Raw genomic sequence first — 20,370 nt, 5'->3', positions numbered from 1 at the left:
ACTGTAAAGACACTCTTGCACTGTTCTGTGGTGTGACTCCTAACCTTCCCTACTGTTTTTTGTTTTTTTTATACATATGTATTAACCTAGAGGTTAGTAACAAATTATTCCTGCTCCAGTCCAACCCATTTAAATACAGCTTTTCTATCAGCTGCTACTCTTGTGATGGAGGAATGGGCCACCCTCAGCACCGTGGCTTCTTCTCAGTGGCCTGGTGGTCAGGATTTGGCACATCAGCTGCAGTGGAGCTTGGGTTTGATTTACCATCAAACAGCCAGTGGTGCTGCTGGGAGGTTGGTTATTTGTGAATATTTTACTGTGACACAGGTCCCAGGTTCAAGTCTGCAGAACCATGGCTGGAAAAATGAAAGTTTGTAACATGAGCTCTCAAATTGATGCTGATATACAAACATCCTTGGATGTGTAAACAAGGGTGTAGTGAGTGGGAGTAGGGAGATGATTTTACCTTTTTGTGTGCCATTGGTGAGACCAATAAAGGAATACTGCATGCACAGTTCTTAAAAAGATGTTGAAAAACTGGAGAGGATAAAGAAAAGAGCCTCAAAAATGATTCAAGGACTGGAGAAAATGCCTTACAGTGAGGGGCTTAAAGAGTTCAAACAGTTTAGGTTATCAAACAGCAGATCGAGAGGTGACTTGATGACTGTGTATAAGAACTTTCACAGGGAGAAAATTCGGGGTATTAAATGGCTCTTTAAACTAGTGGAGAAAGACCGAACAAGAATGACTAGCTGGAAGCTGAAGCCAGGGAAATGAGTAAGGCACAGATTTTTAATAGTGAAGGTGTTGAACCATTGGAACAAACTATCCAGGAAAGTGTGGATAATTGACCTGGATGCTTTCAAATAGAGATCGGATGCATTTCTAGAAGTTATACTTTAGCCAAACACTAGTTATTGGGCTCAATAAAGTGGTAATGGGGTGAGATTTAATGACCTGTGATATACAGGAGGTCAGATGAGGTGATCTTATGGTCCCTTCTGTCCATTAAAGTCTATGAAACTATAGGTGTAATTTACTAGATAACTGTATGTGTATATGTGCATATGTGATAGGAGGATGCGCAAAGGAGGCAATTAGGCCTTTGATCAGCAAAGCACTTAAGCATCTGCTTAATTTCAAGCTTATGCTGAAGTCCCACTGAGTGGGAAAAGCTGTTTGTTTGTTGTCTGTTATTTCCCGGTTCAGTAAGTTTGAGAAAAGAATCATAAACTGAAAATATAGGAGGACTGATGAATTGCCCAGCAAAGAAACATAACCAGAACTTTGAAAATGTGGAGCTTCCAGGTGGATTTTTTTTATACTTTCCATTGGGCTTTAAGAGGGATTATTGTAAGTAGCCATGACATGATATGTAGGTAATTTCCTAGTGTCAGGGCTGAAATTGGGATGAATAATGCTAGGTCAACAACTCATTACTTTTAATCTTGTTGAGTGGAATCTTAGTGTTTACTGTAATTATCTGCACAAATTCCACATTTCTGAATGGGAGAAACCTCCCTCAAAATTTAGTGTGAAATACAAACCACTCTAACTAGAGTGGTACATATAAAGGATTATGTATGAGTCATTACAGCAGTGTTTGTGTTGTATTTCCTCAGACACTGGAGTAATTACTGAAATTATTGTACAATAAACCTGCTTATTTTGATAGTGCTTTACAGCCCCATTCCACAATCTGGCTGTTCAGTTAAACTAATTTATCACATGTACCTGTAGCGAGTGTGTATTAATAATGTTGTTCATTCCATGCCAGCTGTAGTGTTCTGAATCATCAAACTTATACCGGAAATTTTAACAGATCTCTGTTTGTAGAAAAGTTGACATAAGCTTCTTACCATTAGCAGAGAGAGAGAAAAATGTAAAAATGATAGAACTTTTTCACAGTGTGTACAATCTCTGTCACGTTTGCTGTTCAGAGCACATTTTATCAAAGCATGTAACCTAACAGAATTTTTTTTGAAAAGGGGGTAGGGTGGGGTTTCGATGCACATGAATAAAAATAGTATCTGCTGTATGCTAGCAGGCATTAAAAACAACCAGGGCTATCTGTACTCAAGCTTCAGATCGTAAACTGATCACTAGCAGTTCAGAACACATTGTGTGGGAAATTTCTGTCAGTTCCATTATAGGAATTGTCACCTTCCACTGAGAAATACAGTATAAGCTATAGTTGGAGAAGGCATATTGGAGTAATTGTATATTGCATCTCTTCTAACAATTGCGTGACTCACAAATGCACTCATCTACTCTCTTGTGTTGAGAAAAATCTGTTACCATATTTCAAAATATTTGGCCTGATAAATTGTCGTTCTTTGACAGTACCAAAGGAGGGCAGGGGCAAGGCACAGGACTCAGGGCTGAATTACCCATATCAGTTTATTCTCAAAACCCGTTGTACTGTCATTATTTATTTGGTAGCTCAAGAAAAAGTAGATGTGCATTTACAGATTTATATTTATATATTACGACTGTGAGAGAGTGAAATGTGGCATCGTGTGCATATATAAAAAAATCACTTCCCTGCCCCCTTCAGTTTGATTTTGAAAGATGCCTTCAAAACTACATCCACAGAATTTGCAAATGGACCAATGTGTATATGCAAATAGGTATCTGTGAGCTTACTAATTTGGAGGCTTTTTAAAACTTGTCCCTTATGGTAAACCAGGTTTTGACAATTACATTTATAAATGTAATTTGTTTTTTCCTAAAAATGACTTCCTTTCATTTGCAAAGTGTGTGTATAAATGTTGTTGTTTTATTATGTTTGATAGGAATCACTTTTTTTATTATTCACAACCATTCACAATCCAATATATTCTGTTCTTCTACCTTGTCTTCTTGTTTTGTAAGTAATGCAGATTCACAGAACATTGTGGGCAAGTGCTCAACATGTTTGTCAATGGGAGTTTCATACTTGCTACAATTGCAGGATTGAGCCTTCTGCTTTCACCTGAGGCTAATGTCTGGAAAATTCACTTGTTAATGGGGAACGTTCTAGAATTTCATTATATTGGTGTAGTCTAAATCTTTTGGTATGGTTTAAAAAAAGAAAAAAGCCCCAGCACCATCTCCAGTTGTAATGTGTCCACTGTGTCTGCATGTGGTTAAACAGTTTGTCACTTGAAAGTAACTGATTTAAGTTGGCTTTTCAGCAAGTTTTCTTGTATCAGGCCATACCTTTTGGGAGAAAAGCCAAGATTAGAACACCATGGTGATGGTAATCTAACAGTAAGAAAGCTGTAATTATTTTATCAAGTCCTAATAAAACATTTTTTGAAATCCTGTTTCTCACACTTCACTGGCTCTTTTTAAAAAAGTCTCCCCTGTCATAGAATGAACTATATTCAAGCAGCTATTTGAAAATCATCAGTCATTACTAGTTAACAGTGTAACTTATCCCTTAATGTTCATTGTTACCTTAACATGGCTGTTGCCATAGAAATAGTATAAATTAGATGTGAAAGACCTGTTTTTTTGGTTTCTGTTTTTAAACAAATCTGTGCTTTAAATATTAGTGTAGTAGGTTTTGGTTTTGACAGCTATACTTTGTTCCTATTTTATTTTTTGTTTCATATTTTTAAGGAGGTAAATTTAATTTAAAGAAAATTTAAGTTAGGGTTTTTTATTAGGTTTCAAAAATCAATGGAATACCAACAAGATAGTGTGAATAAAAATGAAATTGTCTGTACGTGTTGGGCCATATCATACTGTCAGTTTTAGGCAGAAATTTCCATTGATTCGGGGAGCTCTCCTTAAAAACTGATAATCTAGTATGTCCTGTTGCTTTTAACAAGAAGAAACAAAGCTGCTTCAGTCTGAGTAAACTATTACATATTTAAGGTTCCAGGGAATTTTTCCTGAATAGGAATGCAGGATTGGGTCCTTCAATTAGCAAGAACTGAAATCAGTTCTTAGCACTGATCAGGAATATTTTAAAGTACTGATTTCAAATGACCACCACTGTTATATTGAGTAGTTGCTTCCTCTACAAGCTGTTAAATCTATTTTAATGGGACTGCGAGAGGAGTAAGATATCACTTTTAAGCATGGCAAAATCCAGCTCAAAGGGACAGTGCGTTTTACTTATTTGTGCTCTTTCTGCTATTTAAGTGAAGGTGCTGTGATTTATGCACACATCTTTAAATCCATGTTATGCAGACTTGTAAAATGGGGAAACTCTCTGCAAAGAAATCATGGTAGTGTTTTGGAAAGTAAGTAATCTGATCCTTGGAAAGACCCATTTTGTTAGTTTTGGGTGGAAGAAATAATTTGGGGTACAGAGGCGAATTTCAGACATTGTTTTGGCTTTAAACAGCCAGTTTTTAAACATGAATATATTATGTTCCTCATTTTTAGTATGACCAATACATGATTCTGTTATATAGTTAATATCCTTTTGTAACTGAATATCAAAGTCAAATATATTAGCCTATCAAAATATTAAATATGCAAGAGTAGTATTCTACTGCACTGTTCAATTTATTCTGCCTGTTTCAATCTCAGAAGAATTCTGCATGTCTGTATGTGCAGTCAGTTTCAAAATTAAGCTTTTATTAGAGGTGGGCGAGGCGGGGGGAGCAAACTTCTACACAGCGTTGATCACTTCTCTTGCCATTTTTGATTGCTTGGACAATCTTCCCCTACCATTCGCAACTGCATAATGTGCCTGTGGCATCTGCAGCAATTGCTCATGTGGGAATGTAACATTAGAAAGTATTAAATATATTTTTAGCTTCTTTTAAGTGTTTCAATGGCTAGAAAAAGGTGAGCCAGCACCATATGTCCAGCTTTAGCAAGTGCTCCATGGATCACCGTTTGAGACCCACTGCTTTAGAGTTTGTATGTTATGTTAAATAGAAAGTAATAAATGTTGCAGGACTGTTATGCCTAATTCTCATGGCCAAGGAATATTTTTTATCCCCTTGTTAAAGGTCATTTACAGTGAGGTTTTCTCAGAAAAAAAATCCATCCACTTAACTGAAGCCTTATTTTTAATCATGCTTTCTCTCCACAGAGTTTATCCCATGAAAAAGCACCCGAAGGGAATTGCTGACAGCTTGTGGAAGGGAGTTACAGTGATTGTGGCAAAATAAAACCTCGACAGCAGCAGCACAAGTATCAATCTAGCTAGAAAAAACTTGCATGGAGCTGTTGAAGAGTAGGATGTGGCTCTGCAGAGGAAGGCTCTTCCCTTTCGTTTATATTGAGATCTGAACTTTATGCTCATGAGGAGACGCGCAAGTTCAGAATGTGAGTCACACAGTGTGGTCAAGCAAGTCAGAACCAAGGGCTACCTTAGAAGACAGAAGTGCTCTTGAAAGAAGGATAGATCTATCTTTGCTTTGTTGTCATCACTGGGAACTGAGAGAGAAGTCAAAGCCAAACTGGAATAAAATGCCAGCTAAGGGCAAATACTTCTTTAATGAAAATGAAGACTGCAAGATAACAGATCCACTTTATGAGAAGTATCGCTACACGAGCCAGCAGCATCCGCTGCTTCTCCTGCTGCTCTTCATTGCAATTACTTTCTGTATTACGCTAATTATAATATTCTTTGTCGTGCAGGTGAGTATAACCAGGGTTCTCAGTTTGTACTGTACATTGTGTGAGGTCAGAAGGAACTTGTATCAAAGCTCACAGAAACTCACTGGGCACATGTTTCATTGGGCTAGAATAGTGTAACCCTTACTTCAGGTTAGTGGTAGCTGTGTCCATGGGAGTACCAGCGTTTTGTGTGTGTGTAAATTCTAACTCCAGATTCAAGAATATGAATGTTTTTAAAAGTACAGCAAACTAAAATGTGAAATAACAGATGGGTTCCTTGGTTATGATTTCCAGTGATTGATTTTGTAGGTGGCAGTTTTTAGAGTTTAATTGTTTGGAAAAAAACTATTATGGAAATTCTTTTGGGATGGAAACAGTAAAACTGTTAAGTTAGCTGGGAGTGAGATCACTTTGCTATGTGATAGATCCAAGTTTATGGAATTACTGCTTGTGGGGGGTTAGGAAAAATACATTGTGACAAAATCTATATGTGAACAGGCTACCAGAATCATTTGCTGGGTAATTAATCATTTGCTGGCTAATTAACTAAATAGATGTAGGGTTTGGAAAGAGTGTCTGTTTCTTAAATAGAACCAAAGAGTCAAATTCACAGGTAGTAAAAAGGAAAAGATGGGTGATAAAAGGGCTGGTAAATCTCCCTGTCACTTTTTAACACTCCTCTTCAAGTGCAGGTTGAATCAGGTCTTCAGAACTGAGGACCTAGACAGCGTACCCATGATTTGTGGTTCTTCTAGAGGGAAGTTTGTTGAATTTTTCAAATCATACTCTCCCTCCCCTCTTGTTCTTACAAATAACAGTAGTAATGACTTAACAATTTTCTTTAATTTTAACATAATTTAACAGAAAAACTATGCTTTGTAAGTATTAGATATTAATAAAAAATGTTGGTGTAATGGATGGCATTCCCCAATATTAGCAGGTGAAAGTGCAGAAATAAATTGGGGTGTTTTTTCTTTTAGTTTTAATAGGGATTTTTCTGTTCCTAGGATTTGAAAACATTCATGGTCCCACATATAACATGACAGAAAGTACATCTGCATAAACATTGCTGTAGGAATAGCTTTTCATCTCTAATGTAATATGGTGACATCATAGTTGCATGGGTGACATTAGACACACAATTCGGTTTTGCACTTATTAAAAGGAAAGTACAGTACTAATATAACACTTTTGTTCTGCTTTTAGCAGGATCAACGTCATCATCTTGCTTTCATTATTACAGTATGTACTGCTCTTGTAATATTTGCAGTCATGTACTTGCTTGTATGCATTGAATCCTTATTTCGGAGATGGCTGAAATTATTTGGGATTTTGATTTGGATCTGCTTCCTGACCATAGGATATGTGTCAGTTTTTGGAACGGGAAATAGCTCTTCAGTCTGTGCATGGGAACAGGTATGTATTTCCAGTTTGATGCACTTACGTTTAGAAGTGGTAATCAGTATATATTTGTTCTTAAAATTGTAATTCTATAATATTTATTCAATTCGTTTTAAGTTTACTTCTTCCCCAAACCAGTTATATTGGATTACAGGATAACACTTTTTGTTAAAGTCTGTCTGTCCCTGATCCTGCAAAGACTTATGTGCATTCACATTGGCTTCACTGGGACTACTCCACACAGTGTGTGTAAAATTAAGCATATGCCGAAGTCTTTGTAAGCTCTTGGCCTTATGCTTTTAATTTAAATTACCCAAATAAAAATGTTTTACTTGTCATGAATGTACCTTAAAAGTAAATTATTTCTTCCATAATTCTCAGTGTTTTGATTCTCAGGGTGCTGATTGGAGTCCTGACTACAAAGTGGTGTTCAAGTAATCTGAAAAAAAAAACAAACCCTTTCTAGCTGGGTGTGCTGAATGAAAGTGTTTTAAAATCCAGTAGAGAGGGTGAAGTGAACAATAAGAACTAATGACCCATCCGGGCATTGCGGGGTGCGGCTGGAGTTGATGACTTGGTATCTGCAACCAGAAAACTGACAATTTTATGAAGCCAAAAAGTCATAACCTGTAGGAAACTCCTCCTAAGCTCTGATAACATAAGCAGAGCAGGTTTTTTTTTTTTTTTTAAGAAAAGAAAAATGACTTTTTATGTAATGATACTGACCCTTCCCACCCGCCCATCCTTTTCTGAATAATGAAAATTAGAAATGATCTACTAGACAATCAGAATGTGATTTTCATTATGACTGACGTCCAGCCCAGTGATATGTTGACTGCAGACTTCAGCTTCTGCAGCTGTACGAGAGTTAAAGGTAGCAGCCTGTATACCAGGGGTGGGCAAACTTTTTGGCCTGAGGGCCACGTCGGGGTTGCAAAACTTTACGGAAGGTCGGTAGGGAAGGCTGTGCCCCCCAAACAGCCTGGAACCCACCCCCTATCTTCCCCCTCCCACTTCCCGCCCCTTGACTGCCCCCCTCAGAACCCCCGACCCATCCAACCCCCCACGCCCCCACTCCTTGTCTCCTGACCGCCCCCTCCCGGGACCCTACCCCCTATCCAATCCCCCTGCTCCCAGTCCCCTGACTGCCCTGACCCCTATCCAGGACCGGCGGGCTAGAGCACTGGTGGTGTGGTGAGGTGAGGTGATGCTGTGGTGGAGGGGAGAACAGCAGGGGAGGGGCCGGGGTAGCCTCCCCAGCTGGGAGCTCAGGAGCCGGGCAGGACAGTCTGGCGGGCTGGATGTGGCCTGCGGGCTGTAGTTTGCCCACCTCTGATGTATACTATAAAGCCATAGATCCTCAGGTTTATTGCTTAAATTGCCTCTGGTGAGACTTGGCCTTCAAAATCATTCTACTTAGTAGTGAAATTTTAATACAAAATTTATGTGTGTGTGGGGGGGGGAATCTCATCTTAGACATGGGGGAAATTATTTTAATTGTTCAGGGTTGTTGGGTTTTTTTGCTCCTGTAACTAAACAAAGGTTTGGCTTTGCTTCTTTAAATGCTGCAAGACATAATGTGGGTTGATATCTCTGACTTTTTTTTTTTCTTTTTTCAATGTGAAGACCATATTATAAGAGCTCAGCTGGAACAGGAATTTTCTGCCTTTCAGCTTCCGATGTGACTTTAAGTAGTATCTTTGGTCACAAGTGAAGCTTGTGTGTTTCCTTATCTGGTCTTCGTTTGTCCATGTTACAAAACCATCATATGGTATTTAGAATTTGCCATGAGTGAGAATCTCCCCAAAGGAGGCTGATGTCTGGAAACCACAGGAAGCTGGGGTTGAAGTGAAGCGGGAGAGCTGAGTGGGTAGTCTTGCAGTGTGTCTGTCACAGTACTTGACTCAAGTATTATGAGGCCCCATATATAGGTACCACAGGCTACAACAGAAATCCATAAATATGGATTTAATGATAGACTTTAATAGTGCCTTCTGAGCCATTATGCTTTAGCAGGCCAATGGACATTTGTAAACTCTTTAACTGTGCCTTCAAATGTATGTTTATATGCAGTAGTGATTACTCTGTTGTATCAGCTCCATGAAGGATTATTTGATTTTCGGGTCAATAAAATATCAAGCAAATAAACACACGCAAGCTGTTTTGGTATTAACATTATAATAAGAACTTAAAGCACTTGGAAAGTTTGAAATTGAAGGAGGTAGCTCCATCCTTGCTTTGTACTGTTCTTGATACATAATTCAGATGTAAGTTATGTCATATGATGTCTGCAGTATATCTGCACCTTTACCAAAGGAGAATGAGACAAATTAAGGGTCAAGTGAGCAACTGGTTTGGGTACATTTGTATTATAACTTTATCCAGTTTCCTCAAAGCTTTTATGAACACTACACTCCTTGTGATTTTAACTGTTCCATTGAAAAGCCAGTGCTAGAGGATGCAGCCTGAAGAAAAGTCAGAATGCTTATGTTTTCCCCCTTGCTCTGGCACCTAATAACAGATTTGCCCTTTTTCTCTTTAAAGGTGCCATTCTTCCTGTTCATAATCTTCACAGTTTACACCATGTTACCCTTTGGGATGAGAGATGCTATCATCATCAGCGTCCTTTCTGCAGTGTCCCATATTGTAGCCCTAAGCATTACAGTGGCACGAAATCGTAACTCAGGCCAACAACTCATTACATTTCAGGTAAGGAAATGCTATTTGTTAGAATATTCAAATGTCATAGGCAGCATTTCCAGTAGAACTGGGCACAAACCGCAAAGTTCAGCTATGGATGCAAGCTTCCACTTAGTTCAAGGGTTTGGGTCCACCTCGTACACAAGGAAAACTTAACTTCGGGATAGCTACATGAAAAAATCCACACCCCTCAGAGCCATAGCTATACTGATGTAAGCCCCGGTGTAGACAGCGCTAGGTTGACAGAAGAATTCTTCCATTACCTAGCTATCACCTGTCAGGGCAGTAGGTCATCTACGGCTGTGGGAGAAGCCCGCCCGTTGACATAGGTAGTGTCTACACTGAAGTGCTACAGCAGCGGTGCTGTATCATTTTAAATGTAGACATGCCTTCCTTTGCACGCTTCACTAAAAGAAATGGCAAATGATACCCATTGGTAAATACTTACTTTTTATGTACAATGCATATCTATCTTTTCAACACAAATGAGGAGACCGAAAACGAAAGGGACGACCAATTTTAAAAAATAATCTTGGGACAACATTAAGAACAACATTTTAAAAATAATGAAAGGTATTTCTGTTAGCATTATGATTTCCAGACTATTATGAAACAGCATCATGTTTAAGGTGTCTTTGATCATAGACCCTCGGGAGATAGGAAAAGTACAACTTTACGTGTAGTTTAGTTGCTTTCATTCCATGGTTTTAGAAAGTATGCTGCAGCCTTCAGGGAGGATTTTACAATTGAAAAAAAAAATCACTCAAGTTACTTGAGTGTATTTAGTAGCAGAACAAGTCTATCAAATGAAATTCCCTTTTTGAATGAATGAAATATTTTTATTAGTGATTGGAACAAATGCACTGACGTCCCCTAAAACTGAATGCTGTACCTTTTTTGTGATAAAATTGTATCTAGATCAGTGGTTCTCAAACTGTGGGTCAGGACCCCAAAGTGGGTCACAACCCTGTTTTAATGGCGTCGCCGGGATGGCTTTAGACTTGCTGGGGCGGAAGCTGAAGCCTGAGCCCCACTGCTTTGGGCTGAAGCCCAGGTTACAGGTTATCTGGGGCTGAAGCTCTTGGGTGTTGGCTTGGTCCCCCAGCCCGAGGTGGTGGGGCTTGGGCTTTGGCGCCGTTTCCTGGGTGGCAGGCCACTCCTGGGGTCATGTAGTAATTTTTGTTGTCAGAAGGGGGTCGTGGAGCAATGAAGTTTGAGAACCCCCGATCTAGATCACTCTGAAAAAATGTGGAGTTCTAGAATCACTGTATTCATGTCCTCATGTTGCACACTTCTCCAAAAGGAAATAGGAATTTGTTGAATAAACGTGTGCCATATATTAGTCACATTGCTTAATATACTACTGGAAGTCACTCTGATACCATGGTGATGAACACAGTACAAGAACAGTAGAATAGAATATTAGCACTCAATACTACACGTGATTGGCTGCATAGTATAGAATACAATAGTATAGTAAGTGGCACCATTTGACTAAAAGACAAAAGATAGACCTGTAGCCAAAAGGCAGAACTGTGATGTCAAAAACTGAAAAAAATTTTGGTAAGTTTCATCCTGCAAGTTACTTTTTTGTGTTTTTTATAAAGATAACTCGTGAAATTCTAGAATTTCCTGAGATATTTTCCATGAGAGAGCTAACCCATATAACAAATTAATATGAGAAGCAGTAAATTACCAGATGAAATAAGTATGTAGTAGTAAATATAAACAAGATATCAGATTATCCTCAAGTAATCTAATGTAGTTATACCATGGACATCTGTGATTTGCAGCTGTCCTTTTGTAGATCTTCTTTTAAGAACAATCTTTTTGTTTGCAGTCTGCCTTGGCTATGCTTATCAGTTTTTCCCTGTGATCTTATCTCTTACAGCTGCAATACGTTTTCATGCATCATGTGTTTTGATTATGTTTTAATTTTCACAAACAAACATTGTTATAGTCCCTCTCCCCCCCACCTCCATTGCTACTTTATGCATATTTTCTTTTTTGCCCCTTTTTAATTTAATTTAAACTTGATTAGCACAGTCCAATGCTAGCAGCTTTGTTAGGATTCTAAGCACATCATCCTTGTTTCATTATTGCATTTAAAAATAATTAGATTTTCTATTGCCTCTCACAGCAGGGGGAAACATTAATTATTGGCAGAATGACTTACTGCTGTAACCTTTTGGCTATTTCATTGTCAGGGGGACATACCATTTGAGTTTAGCACAGTCATCCTCTATTGAAAGATAAATTAAGTCTTTATGGGGCTGCCATTTAGGATATTTTCAGTTACTAAGGGAAGGGATGGTCTGTTCCTTCTAAAGGAAAAGTTTTTTGATCGGTATTTATTGTATTCCCCCACCCCCACTCATGAAACACGTGAGCCTGGTGGGGATTTTGCACGAGTGAGGGGGAGTGTAGTTCAGACAAAAAGGCATTTTGGAAATTGACAAGCTCTTTTCGCTTAGAGCCAACAGTCATTTTACATGTCTTAGGGAACTATATGGGAAAACACTACAGTTTCCTTCAATTTATTTGCCTTGTGGATGACGTGTGCTTTAGATATCAGGCTTGTTTACAAGAACATGCGTCACACATTGTTAAACTGAATTGATTATTAAAAATATATTTCTTTCCATTTGTACTTTATACGGTTAAATCACTGTGTCAGTAATACTGTGGCCTTCATTCAAGGACTTGAAGTGAATATAACTAATTTGGGGGAACCCTTATCAAACAGTGGAAACCCCTATTGGTGCACCCCTTCCCGGCCACTTTCTTTCTATTCCAAAGCCAGGAATCTACTGTCCTGTCACAGTTTTGGAACAAAAATACTGAAATGAAGCCCTGCAGCTGCACATGGTCACTCTACTGTAATTAAAGAGAATGTAAAACACAAATCTGAATTTGTTGCAAAGTACTCAGAAACAAGCCAGCGCTTAGCACCGCTCCTTTCCCTCACCAGGAGGAGCAGAAATCTTTTATAGTGTATTTTTGATTAAGTGCCAGCATAAAAGAGTGTGTGTGCATGTGTCAGTTTTGGAAGGTGAGGGAAAAGATGTGTGTTCCCTAAACTGCTGGGTTGGTGCGGGGGAGAGGTAACAATCTGACAGTTCCTAACAGCGTATGGTATGTACCAGCCCCACCTTGTCGGTGAGTTTCCACAATCATTTGGCAGACGCCACCTCCAATCTATCCTGCCACTTTGAAAAAAAGATAAATAGCTAGAATAAGGAGGGCAAGCGCTGTGATTCAGGCTCTCTGAATATTTTATACATGCATGTCATGTCTCAGTAAATGAGGTAACTCATGACAACCTTATTTCCTTCCCAGACAAATGCTTGTGGTAGAGTGAGGTCACTGCTCTTTCTAACATTTGATACTCATTCCATTGTTAGCAGCAGATCTGTTTTCAATACACTAATCACAGTCCAGAGCAGCCCCTGTGTATTAAAAGCTCCCATAGTAATGGAATCAGAGTCTAATCTAAATGACTTCACTAACTGTACTTGGCATATGTTTTCAGAAGTGGTAGTGATTTCAGGTGGCTCAGGCCTTGTCTACACTTGAAATGCTGCAGCGGCACTGCAGTGCTTCCTGGAACTCAGTAAATCCAGGCTATTTCAGAGCAGGGATCGAAGGGCATTGGAGAGGCCCAGAACTCAGCCTGCCAGCTGCCTCTTCTCTATTATTTCAAGGGGAGTTTAGTGGCCCTGCAAACTGCAACTGTGGCAATGTTCATAGGGAGAGAGAGGATCTCACCCTTGAATAATTCCCTGGCCAGCATTGGCTGCAAGCCTTGTAGCTTTCCCATGTTGTAGCAAAATAAAATAGACATGATTGATCCTGTGGCTTCTGCCCACACTTTTCTGAATAGCAGCAGTGAAAATTTACCAAAGTTTTGTTAATTTCACAACCCTTAAAGGCTAGACAATTAAAAAAAAAACAAACCAAGATGCTTGCGTTCTGCAAAAATGATTGGTTTAGCCCTATGCTTCTGTTGCAAGCAAGGAGTTTGGGGGGAACGTTTCCCACTTGTCATTGGTTAATGGATTTTTTTCAAGTCCAATCCGTTGGATTGTACCTGTCCAAGAGGCAAGTGTGGTCCAGTTTCAACCTTATAGCTTGCCATCAAGAGGATGTGTCTGTTAGCTCCTATTGTTGGTTCAATATCCTCCTAGATAGGCCAAAAAGAAAAGGAGTACTTGCATCCGATGAAGTGAGCTGTAGCTCACGAAAGCTCATGCTCAAATAAACTGGTTAGTCTCTAAGGTGCCACAAGTACTCCTTTTCTTTTTACGAATACAGACTAACACGGCTGTTACTCTGAAACTAGATAGGCCAGTTGCTCTTTGATCTTTAGATGTTACAATTAAAAGTGTAATTGCCTTTTTCTTGAGTCATGATACCTATTAATTCTTCATCAAAATGCATCCACTTGACATGGTTAATTTTCTTTTATTAGTTATTAAATCATGCCCCTTTCAAACAGGGTCTCTTGATCTTCAGATATTTTGCCAAAATAAACTTACCTATGATTTCCTTTATTTTTTCCTGGTACCTTCTGTTCAGGTAAACACGTAATTTTAAATTACTACCACTCTGGTATTGCTAAACGAGTTCAGGTAACACCTGTCCCAGAAAGGGCTTGTTCACATGCAAATAAAGTCCATGCTGGGAGACCGTGAAGAGTTCTTAGTTTATAGATTGGAATAGGATACAAAATTAGATAAGTACATATACTGAAAGGATTAAACCTGCTATAACCTGTCACATGAGCTTTGGTTACTTAGGGCACAGTTACACTAGAGAGTGTACCGATGCAGCTGTGCTGCTGTAAGCTCTCTGATGTAGCTGCTCTAAACTGACAGGAGAGAGCTTTCCTGTCGGCTTAGCTACTCCAGCCCCCACAAGCGCCAGTAGCTGGTGGTGGGAGAAGCTCTCCTGCTGGCATAGTGCTGTCCACACCGGCGCTGATGTCGGCGTAACTTACGTCGCTCAGGGGGGTGATTTATTCTCCCCCCATAGCGACATAAGTTGGAGTGTAGACCTAGGTGAAGGCATATTCTGGTATTGTGAGACTGATTCATTTGAGATGAAGAAATCAAGGCACGCATTTTCAGACTTGTACACCTAAGTGTATGACTGGACAGAGAGCCAGTAGCACCTTTGTGCCCTTCCCCCCATATCTCTCCCTCCTAAACACCATGAACAAACATGCTGTGTTGGATCAAAACTTGCCTGCTTCCTGAGGTTTGGCTTTATTAACCAGGTAGTTCCGAGGGTTTGGGGGGGGGGTGTTGTGAGGGCTATAGTCACCTCAAAATGTCCCTTAGATCTTCTGTAGCCACCCTGTAGCAGCTGCCGCTCTCCCGCTGCCCATCTCTGAAGGCAGAGCAGAGAGAGGTGGCTGCTGGCCTGGCGCCCAGCTCCAGCAGCAGAGGAGAAGAAAGCCTGGGCGGGAGGCTGGGATGCCTGAAAGCACCCCCGGCCCATGTCTCTGCCCACTGGGCAGGTGGAGGTTCTAGTGTTCCCCACAATGGCCCAGACTGACCTGCTCCAGCCCGGACTCCTGGGCCCTGCCCCCACCGGTCGCTGCTCCCTGAGGGCTCTGTGGCCCCAGAACTGGGTCCCCCTGCCTGGGTGGCTCTTGCTGGCTGCGAGCAGCCAGTGCCCCACACTGCTCGGCCATGGCCATGGGGTGGGACCACAGAGGGGGCAGAGCCATGGAGAAGGGAGGGGCCTCATGGCAAGGGGGGAGCAGACCACTCAATTTTCTGATCCACCTGAGCCCCCCCTCCCCCCACCGGGAAGTGGCTGACGCTGCTCCTGGGGTAACTCAAAATATAAAAACAAACTCTAGCCCAATCCCTGCCCCTAGACTTGGCTGTTGTTCCAAGGGTTCCTTTCAGACCCAGGCCCTAGATTCATCTCTCAAAAGGGCGACTTCCACTTCTCGTCAATCCACGCTGGAGTTAATGAGCCACGACTGTTACAAGGAGTCAGCAGCATTAGTCTCTCCTTGTTTGAACGCTTATCAGGGTGCATTCACAGAAGAACCCAGCTAGTCTGAACAGTTTCTGGTGTGTCCATGTCTGATGAATACCTACATCAGGGTGGTAACTTGCATGTGCATACATGCATGTACTTTTGGCATAGGGATGTGCCCATGGAGTTTGCTGTGCCTAAAACAGAGAGTCATAGTTTACAGCCAGAAGGGACCGTCAGATCATCTAGTCTGACCTCCTGTATATCACAGGCCAAAGCACTACCCAGCACTTGCACACTAAACCCAGCAACGGAAATGAGACCAAAGTATTACAGCCCGCAGGAGACTAGACTAGTACGTGCCACAGGGAGAGAATAGGAGTGACTGAGGTGTGCTGAGGCCGCTGCAATGTCACGAAAATGATTGAGATACACCCAGATCATGCTGGCAAGTGACCTGCACCCACACACAACGGGAAGACCAAGACACTGCAAGGTTACTACTGCCCGTCTGATCTCGGGGAAATTCCTTCCCAACCCCACATATGGCGAACAGTTAAACCCTGAGCATGGGAGCAAGAACCAGCCGGCCATGCAGCTGAGAGAGAGAATGCTTGGTGCCACCTTGGAGCCCGGGCTCATTCTGCCTGATATCCGATCCCCAGTCAGGGCCAGTGTTGATGCTTTAGAGGAAAGAGACCACCCTCCCGCCCCCCCGCCGAGTGCATTGTGGGTATAGGAAATCCCTGCCTGATCCTTGCAGTAGTTAGCTGAAAACTTGAAGCATGAGCTTTTAGGAATATAAGATATAAACTGGAAGTGATCCCTAGGGCTGCCTGCCCCCTACTATTCTGAGCAACCTTGTCATACAGTTGAACTCATAAATTTGTCCAGCTCTCTTACAACTAATGAAGTTAGCCCCCAAGCTGTTCCAGAACCTCTCACCTCTGATGATTAGAAACCTTCTTCTGATTTCCAGCCTGAATTTGTTCATACTCGTTTGCTTCTCTGCTAACTTTGCCCTTTGGCTTAAATAGCTCTTCACCCTCCCTGGTGTTTACCCCTGTGATGTACTTAGAGAGAGTAATCACATCTCCGTGTCAGCCATCTTTTTGTGAGGTTAAAGAAGCTATACTCTTTCAGTCTCCTCTCATAAAATAGGCCCTCCATTCCCCTGACCATCCAAGGAGCTCTTCTCTGCATTTGTCCAGCCTTTAACATGGGTGACCAGAATTGTACACCTTCTACTATTCTAAATGAAGTCTTATCAGTGCCTTGTACAATGGCATTAATACCTCTCTCTCTACTGGAAATACCTCGCCTGATACATCCTAGGGTCAGATATGCCTTTTTCACAGCTGCATCATATTGGGAACACTTGCCCCAGTGGCAGGCACATGTCTGCAGACATGGGCCTTAACTTATGTGACTGAATCCCTCTTGTGTTTTAATGGACTAACATGAACGAGTTAAATAGAAGTACTCATGTTATTGAGTTAGCGTGTATTTAACACACGCAAGTTGGCTAACACAAAGTTTGGTGGTGGTTTGAAAAAGTTTGTGTGAAAGGATGGGAAAAACTTGAGCTTTTTGTTATGTTCTGGACAAAAACATTTTAAGTTTCTTCAGTATAGAATACGAATCAAACTCTTCTGCGGCACTTTTCTTCTCTTGCAGTTACTTTTTCTTCTCTTGCAGTTACTTGCCAATGCTGTAATTTTTCTTTGTGGTAACCTGATGGGTGCATTTCACAAGCATCAGATGCAAGATGCTTCATGGGATTTGTACAGATACACTTTAAAGTGCATTCAAGTCCGAATGAAACTGAAGATTGAAAAGAGGCAACAAGTGAGTAAAAGCCTCTATTACACGAGTTATGCGTTTTCTTTTGGGTGATGTGTGTCTTTTTTTCTAAGTTTGTGACTGATGCATTCTGAAAGGCGTGGTCCAATCCCTATGAAAACCACCTAATGTCAAAAACAACCATGCCATTGACAATAGAGAGGGGGAAATTAAAGGGAGAAAGCTGCTTTGTGTGTGGTTTGTCTTAGTCCAAAAATGTAGAAAAAATGACAAATCTGTACATACTAGACGTAGTATTTGAAACCAGAAGTTGATTATCAATCATTTACCTGTTTTCCTAAAATAATAAAATGTAAAATAATCTCAGGCAATTCAGAAGAAAAGTAATTCTTAGTCTTCAGATTTGTATTGATGAGAAACCTTTTTAATTAAATTCAGCAACGATCCTGCCTTCTTTATGCAGATGTTGGATGTTTGAAATTCTGTAGTCTTATTCTTTCCTGGAAGAGCACTTGAAGATGTTCTTCTTCTTCTGCTAATGCAGAGACAATAGAAATCTATTTTTAAAGTAGCCAACCAAGTAAACAAAAATTTTGCAGTATTATGTAAAATAAATACACTGAAAACATTTTGTGAGTGCCAAATAATTACTTGCTTTGCATTGATAGAAGTGAATAACATTAAACACTATGAAACTTTGACATTCATACTGATGTAAGATGTAATTTTGTATAATTCAGTCGTAAACTAGCATTGATGGCTAGTTACTGTAAAGCTCTAACAGCAGGAGCAACCCCTTATGGTAGGCAGAGAATTTTTTTTTCTATCTGGGTTTGGTGTTTTTCTACCTTGATCAGCTGCTCTAAAGGCTCTTTCGTTCCTACCTCTGTGTGCCCATTTTACTTACCCAGACTCAGCTGTTGCAGTCTCCTCTGGCTACTTCACCAAGCAAAGACCATTATTGCCAGACTGTTAGTCTTATACACAGCATGCTTTCTTTTCCCCTCTTGTAGGCTGCTTAACAGCGTTTTTGTGTTTGTTGCATATACAGTGAGGCCAATCCTGAAAACATTGATCCAAGAAGGGCTCACTGCTGACTCGTTTTTAACAAACACACCCAAGTGGTTTTTTTTGCACACAGTGTTTCATGATAAAATGAGGGTTTCGAAATTGCAGATGGGGGAAGAAGAAGAAAACCTTTTGAAATTTTATAGCAATGGTTGGATTGTTGGGGTGTTTCTTTAAATGCGTGTGGGAACAAATGATCTAGAAACATGGGTTTTCCCTGCGGGTTGCAACCGTTATCTTGAGGTCACAACTATCCTGCCTTTCCCATATTGCTAAGTGGAAGGAAAGGTCCCAGTATGGAAAAGGTTGAGAACTGCTGATGTAGAGCAGTGGTCTCCAAACCGGGGTGTGCGGCAGCAGGAGTGCCGCTGGACGGCACTCTGCCGTTCTTTTTCTTCGGCGGCAGCTCTGCACGTCCACGGCTGGTGTTCCCCTCTGGCGGCGCGCCTGGGGCAGGTCTTCCGGTCTTCTTCCATCAGCGGCGCGCCTGCGGCAGGTCTTCCGATCTTCGCCCCAGGGGTGCGTGACCCAAAAAGTTTGGAGACCACTGATCTGGAGTGCTGCATGTGTATGGTGATCTCAGCTCATAAACTGTGAGCTAAAAGGAGAAGGCTGAAAAGACAGAGTTGGCTGAATTGGAAAGAAGACACCACATTACTAATGTCCAGTCTGCCCTTTATTGCCTATCTTACCAGATGAGATGACAAAGCCCTAAAAAAAAAAAATCTTGCTATAAATGCTAATTTTTTTTCAAAGATAGCTAGGGAAGCATCTAATCAGCTTGCACTAGTATCAAGCTTTCTGTAACCCACTTGACTGATCCTGCTATGGTAACTTGCCCTTTTCTTTTCTTTTCTTTTCTTTTTTCTTTTCTTTTTTCTTTTCTTTTTTCTTTTCTTTTTTCTTTTCTTTTTTCTTTTCTTTTTTCTTTTCTTTTTTCTTTTCTTTTTTCTTTTCTTTTTTTTTTTTTGTGTCCTGGTGCCCTACTTGTAGTTTTGCAGCCTACGTGTAGTTTTCCTTGCCACCTACATTGTTTGTCAGATTCCCAGCTTTCCATTTTCCTTGCCCCACCAACCAGGAAGATGTGAGAAGGGCAGTTTAATTTCTGAACAAATGACATTGACCGGTAAAGTAACATTATCTCACATTAAAGAACTGTTCTGTCATGTTCAGTATGGTTCTGTTGTCACCCTAATTGTTCACTAACCTCAAGTCTCCCAAAATACCAGGGAAGGGAGACTTTGGCTTCTTTTTCCTTGGGGAGGCAGCGGAATGTAGGTTTCTCCGTAACAAGATCAAACTATTTTCTGTCTAGTCCTCCTGCACAGCAGAAGGAAGAGGAGTTCTTGATGCTTCAGAAATAAGGTGACATTTCCCCCCCCCCACCCATACTCATCATATACACATAACTATTTATGCAATGTTGTACATGAGAGAGAATCCTTCTCCCTGCACAGGCTACAGATTGGTACCCAGAACCATTTGTCAGCCTCCTAAACTCCCACTGCTGTGGCTTTCCATCTTCTGCTGTATTTTCTCATTTTAAAAAGGAAAACAATATTTTAGTGAAATTCGACTATATTTTCAAAGTGATGGGGTGCAGTAAGAATTCCTGGTCATCGACCTTGGTCTACCAGGCCAAGGAGGCTAACTTAAATCCACCCTTTAATTGCTTCAGCAAAGGGATTTCTGCAGTCTGTGGAGAAGAATGTTGGATCAGTTCTGAGTGTGCTCATTCTTTGAAGGATCTTATGATCCTTTTTATTCTAGGTAAGCTCTTCAGAGTATTGTTGGTTTCATTCCTCTGCAGGGAGCAGCAGATGACTTGAAAGCAGT

At 40.7% G+C, this 20,370-nt stretch overlaps 1 protein-coding gene across 6 annotated transcripts in view; it reads left to right on the top strand.

Moving 5' to 3' along the window:
- ADCY7 (adenylate cyclase 7) overlaps positions 1 to 20,370 on the top strand; it is a 126,972-nt gene that overhangs the window by 63,490 nt on the left and 43,112 nt on the right. For 4 of the 6 annotated variants that reach the window (XM_037877973.2, XM_037877972.2, XM_043526567.1 and 1 more), the window contains 4 exons: positions 5,039 to 5,589; positions 6,775 to 6,984; positions 9,514 to 9,678; positions 17,362 to 17,511. In XM_037877973.2, coding sequence (XP_037733901.1) covers positions 5,419 to 5,589; positions 6,775 to 6,984; positions 9,514 to 9,678; positions 17,362 to 17,511 — 696 coding nt within the window. In that variant the 5' untranslated portion in view covers positions 5,039 to 5,418. The remainder of the gene's footprint in view (positions 1 to 5,038; positions 5,590 to 6,774; positions 6,985 to 9,513; positions 9,679 to 17,361; positions 17,512 to 20,370) is intronic. The other 2 variants (XM_043526569.1, XM_037877974.2) reach the window with 1 other exon arrangement.

Source organism: Chelonia mydas, chromosome 12, assembly GCF_015237465.2.
Source record: "Chelonia mydas isolate rCheMyd1 chromosome 12, rCheMyd1.pri.v2, whole genome shotgun sequence".
Lineage (NCBI taxonomy): Eukaryota > Metazoa > Chordata > Testudines > Cheloniidae > Chelonia > Chelonia mydas.
Note: the sequence above shows the minus strand (reverse complement) of the source record. Positions and strands in the feature narration are given on the sequence as shown.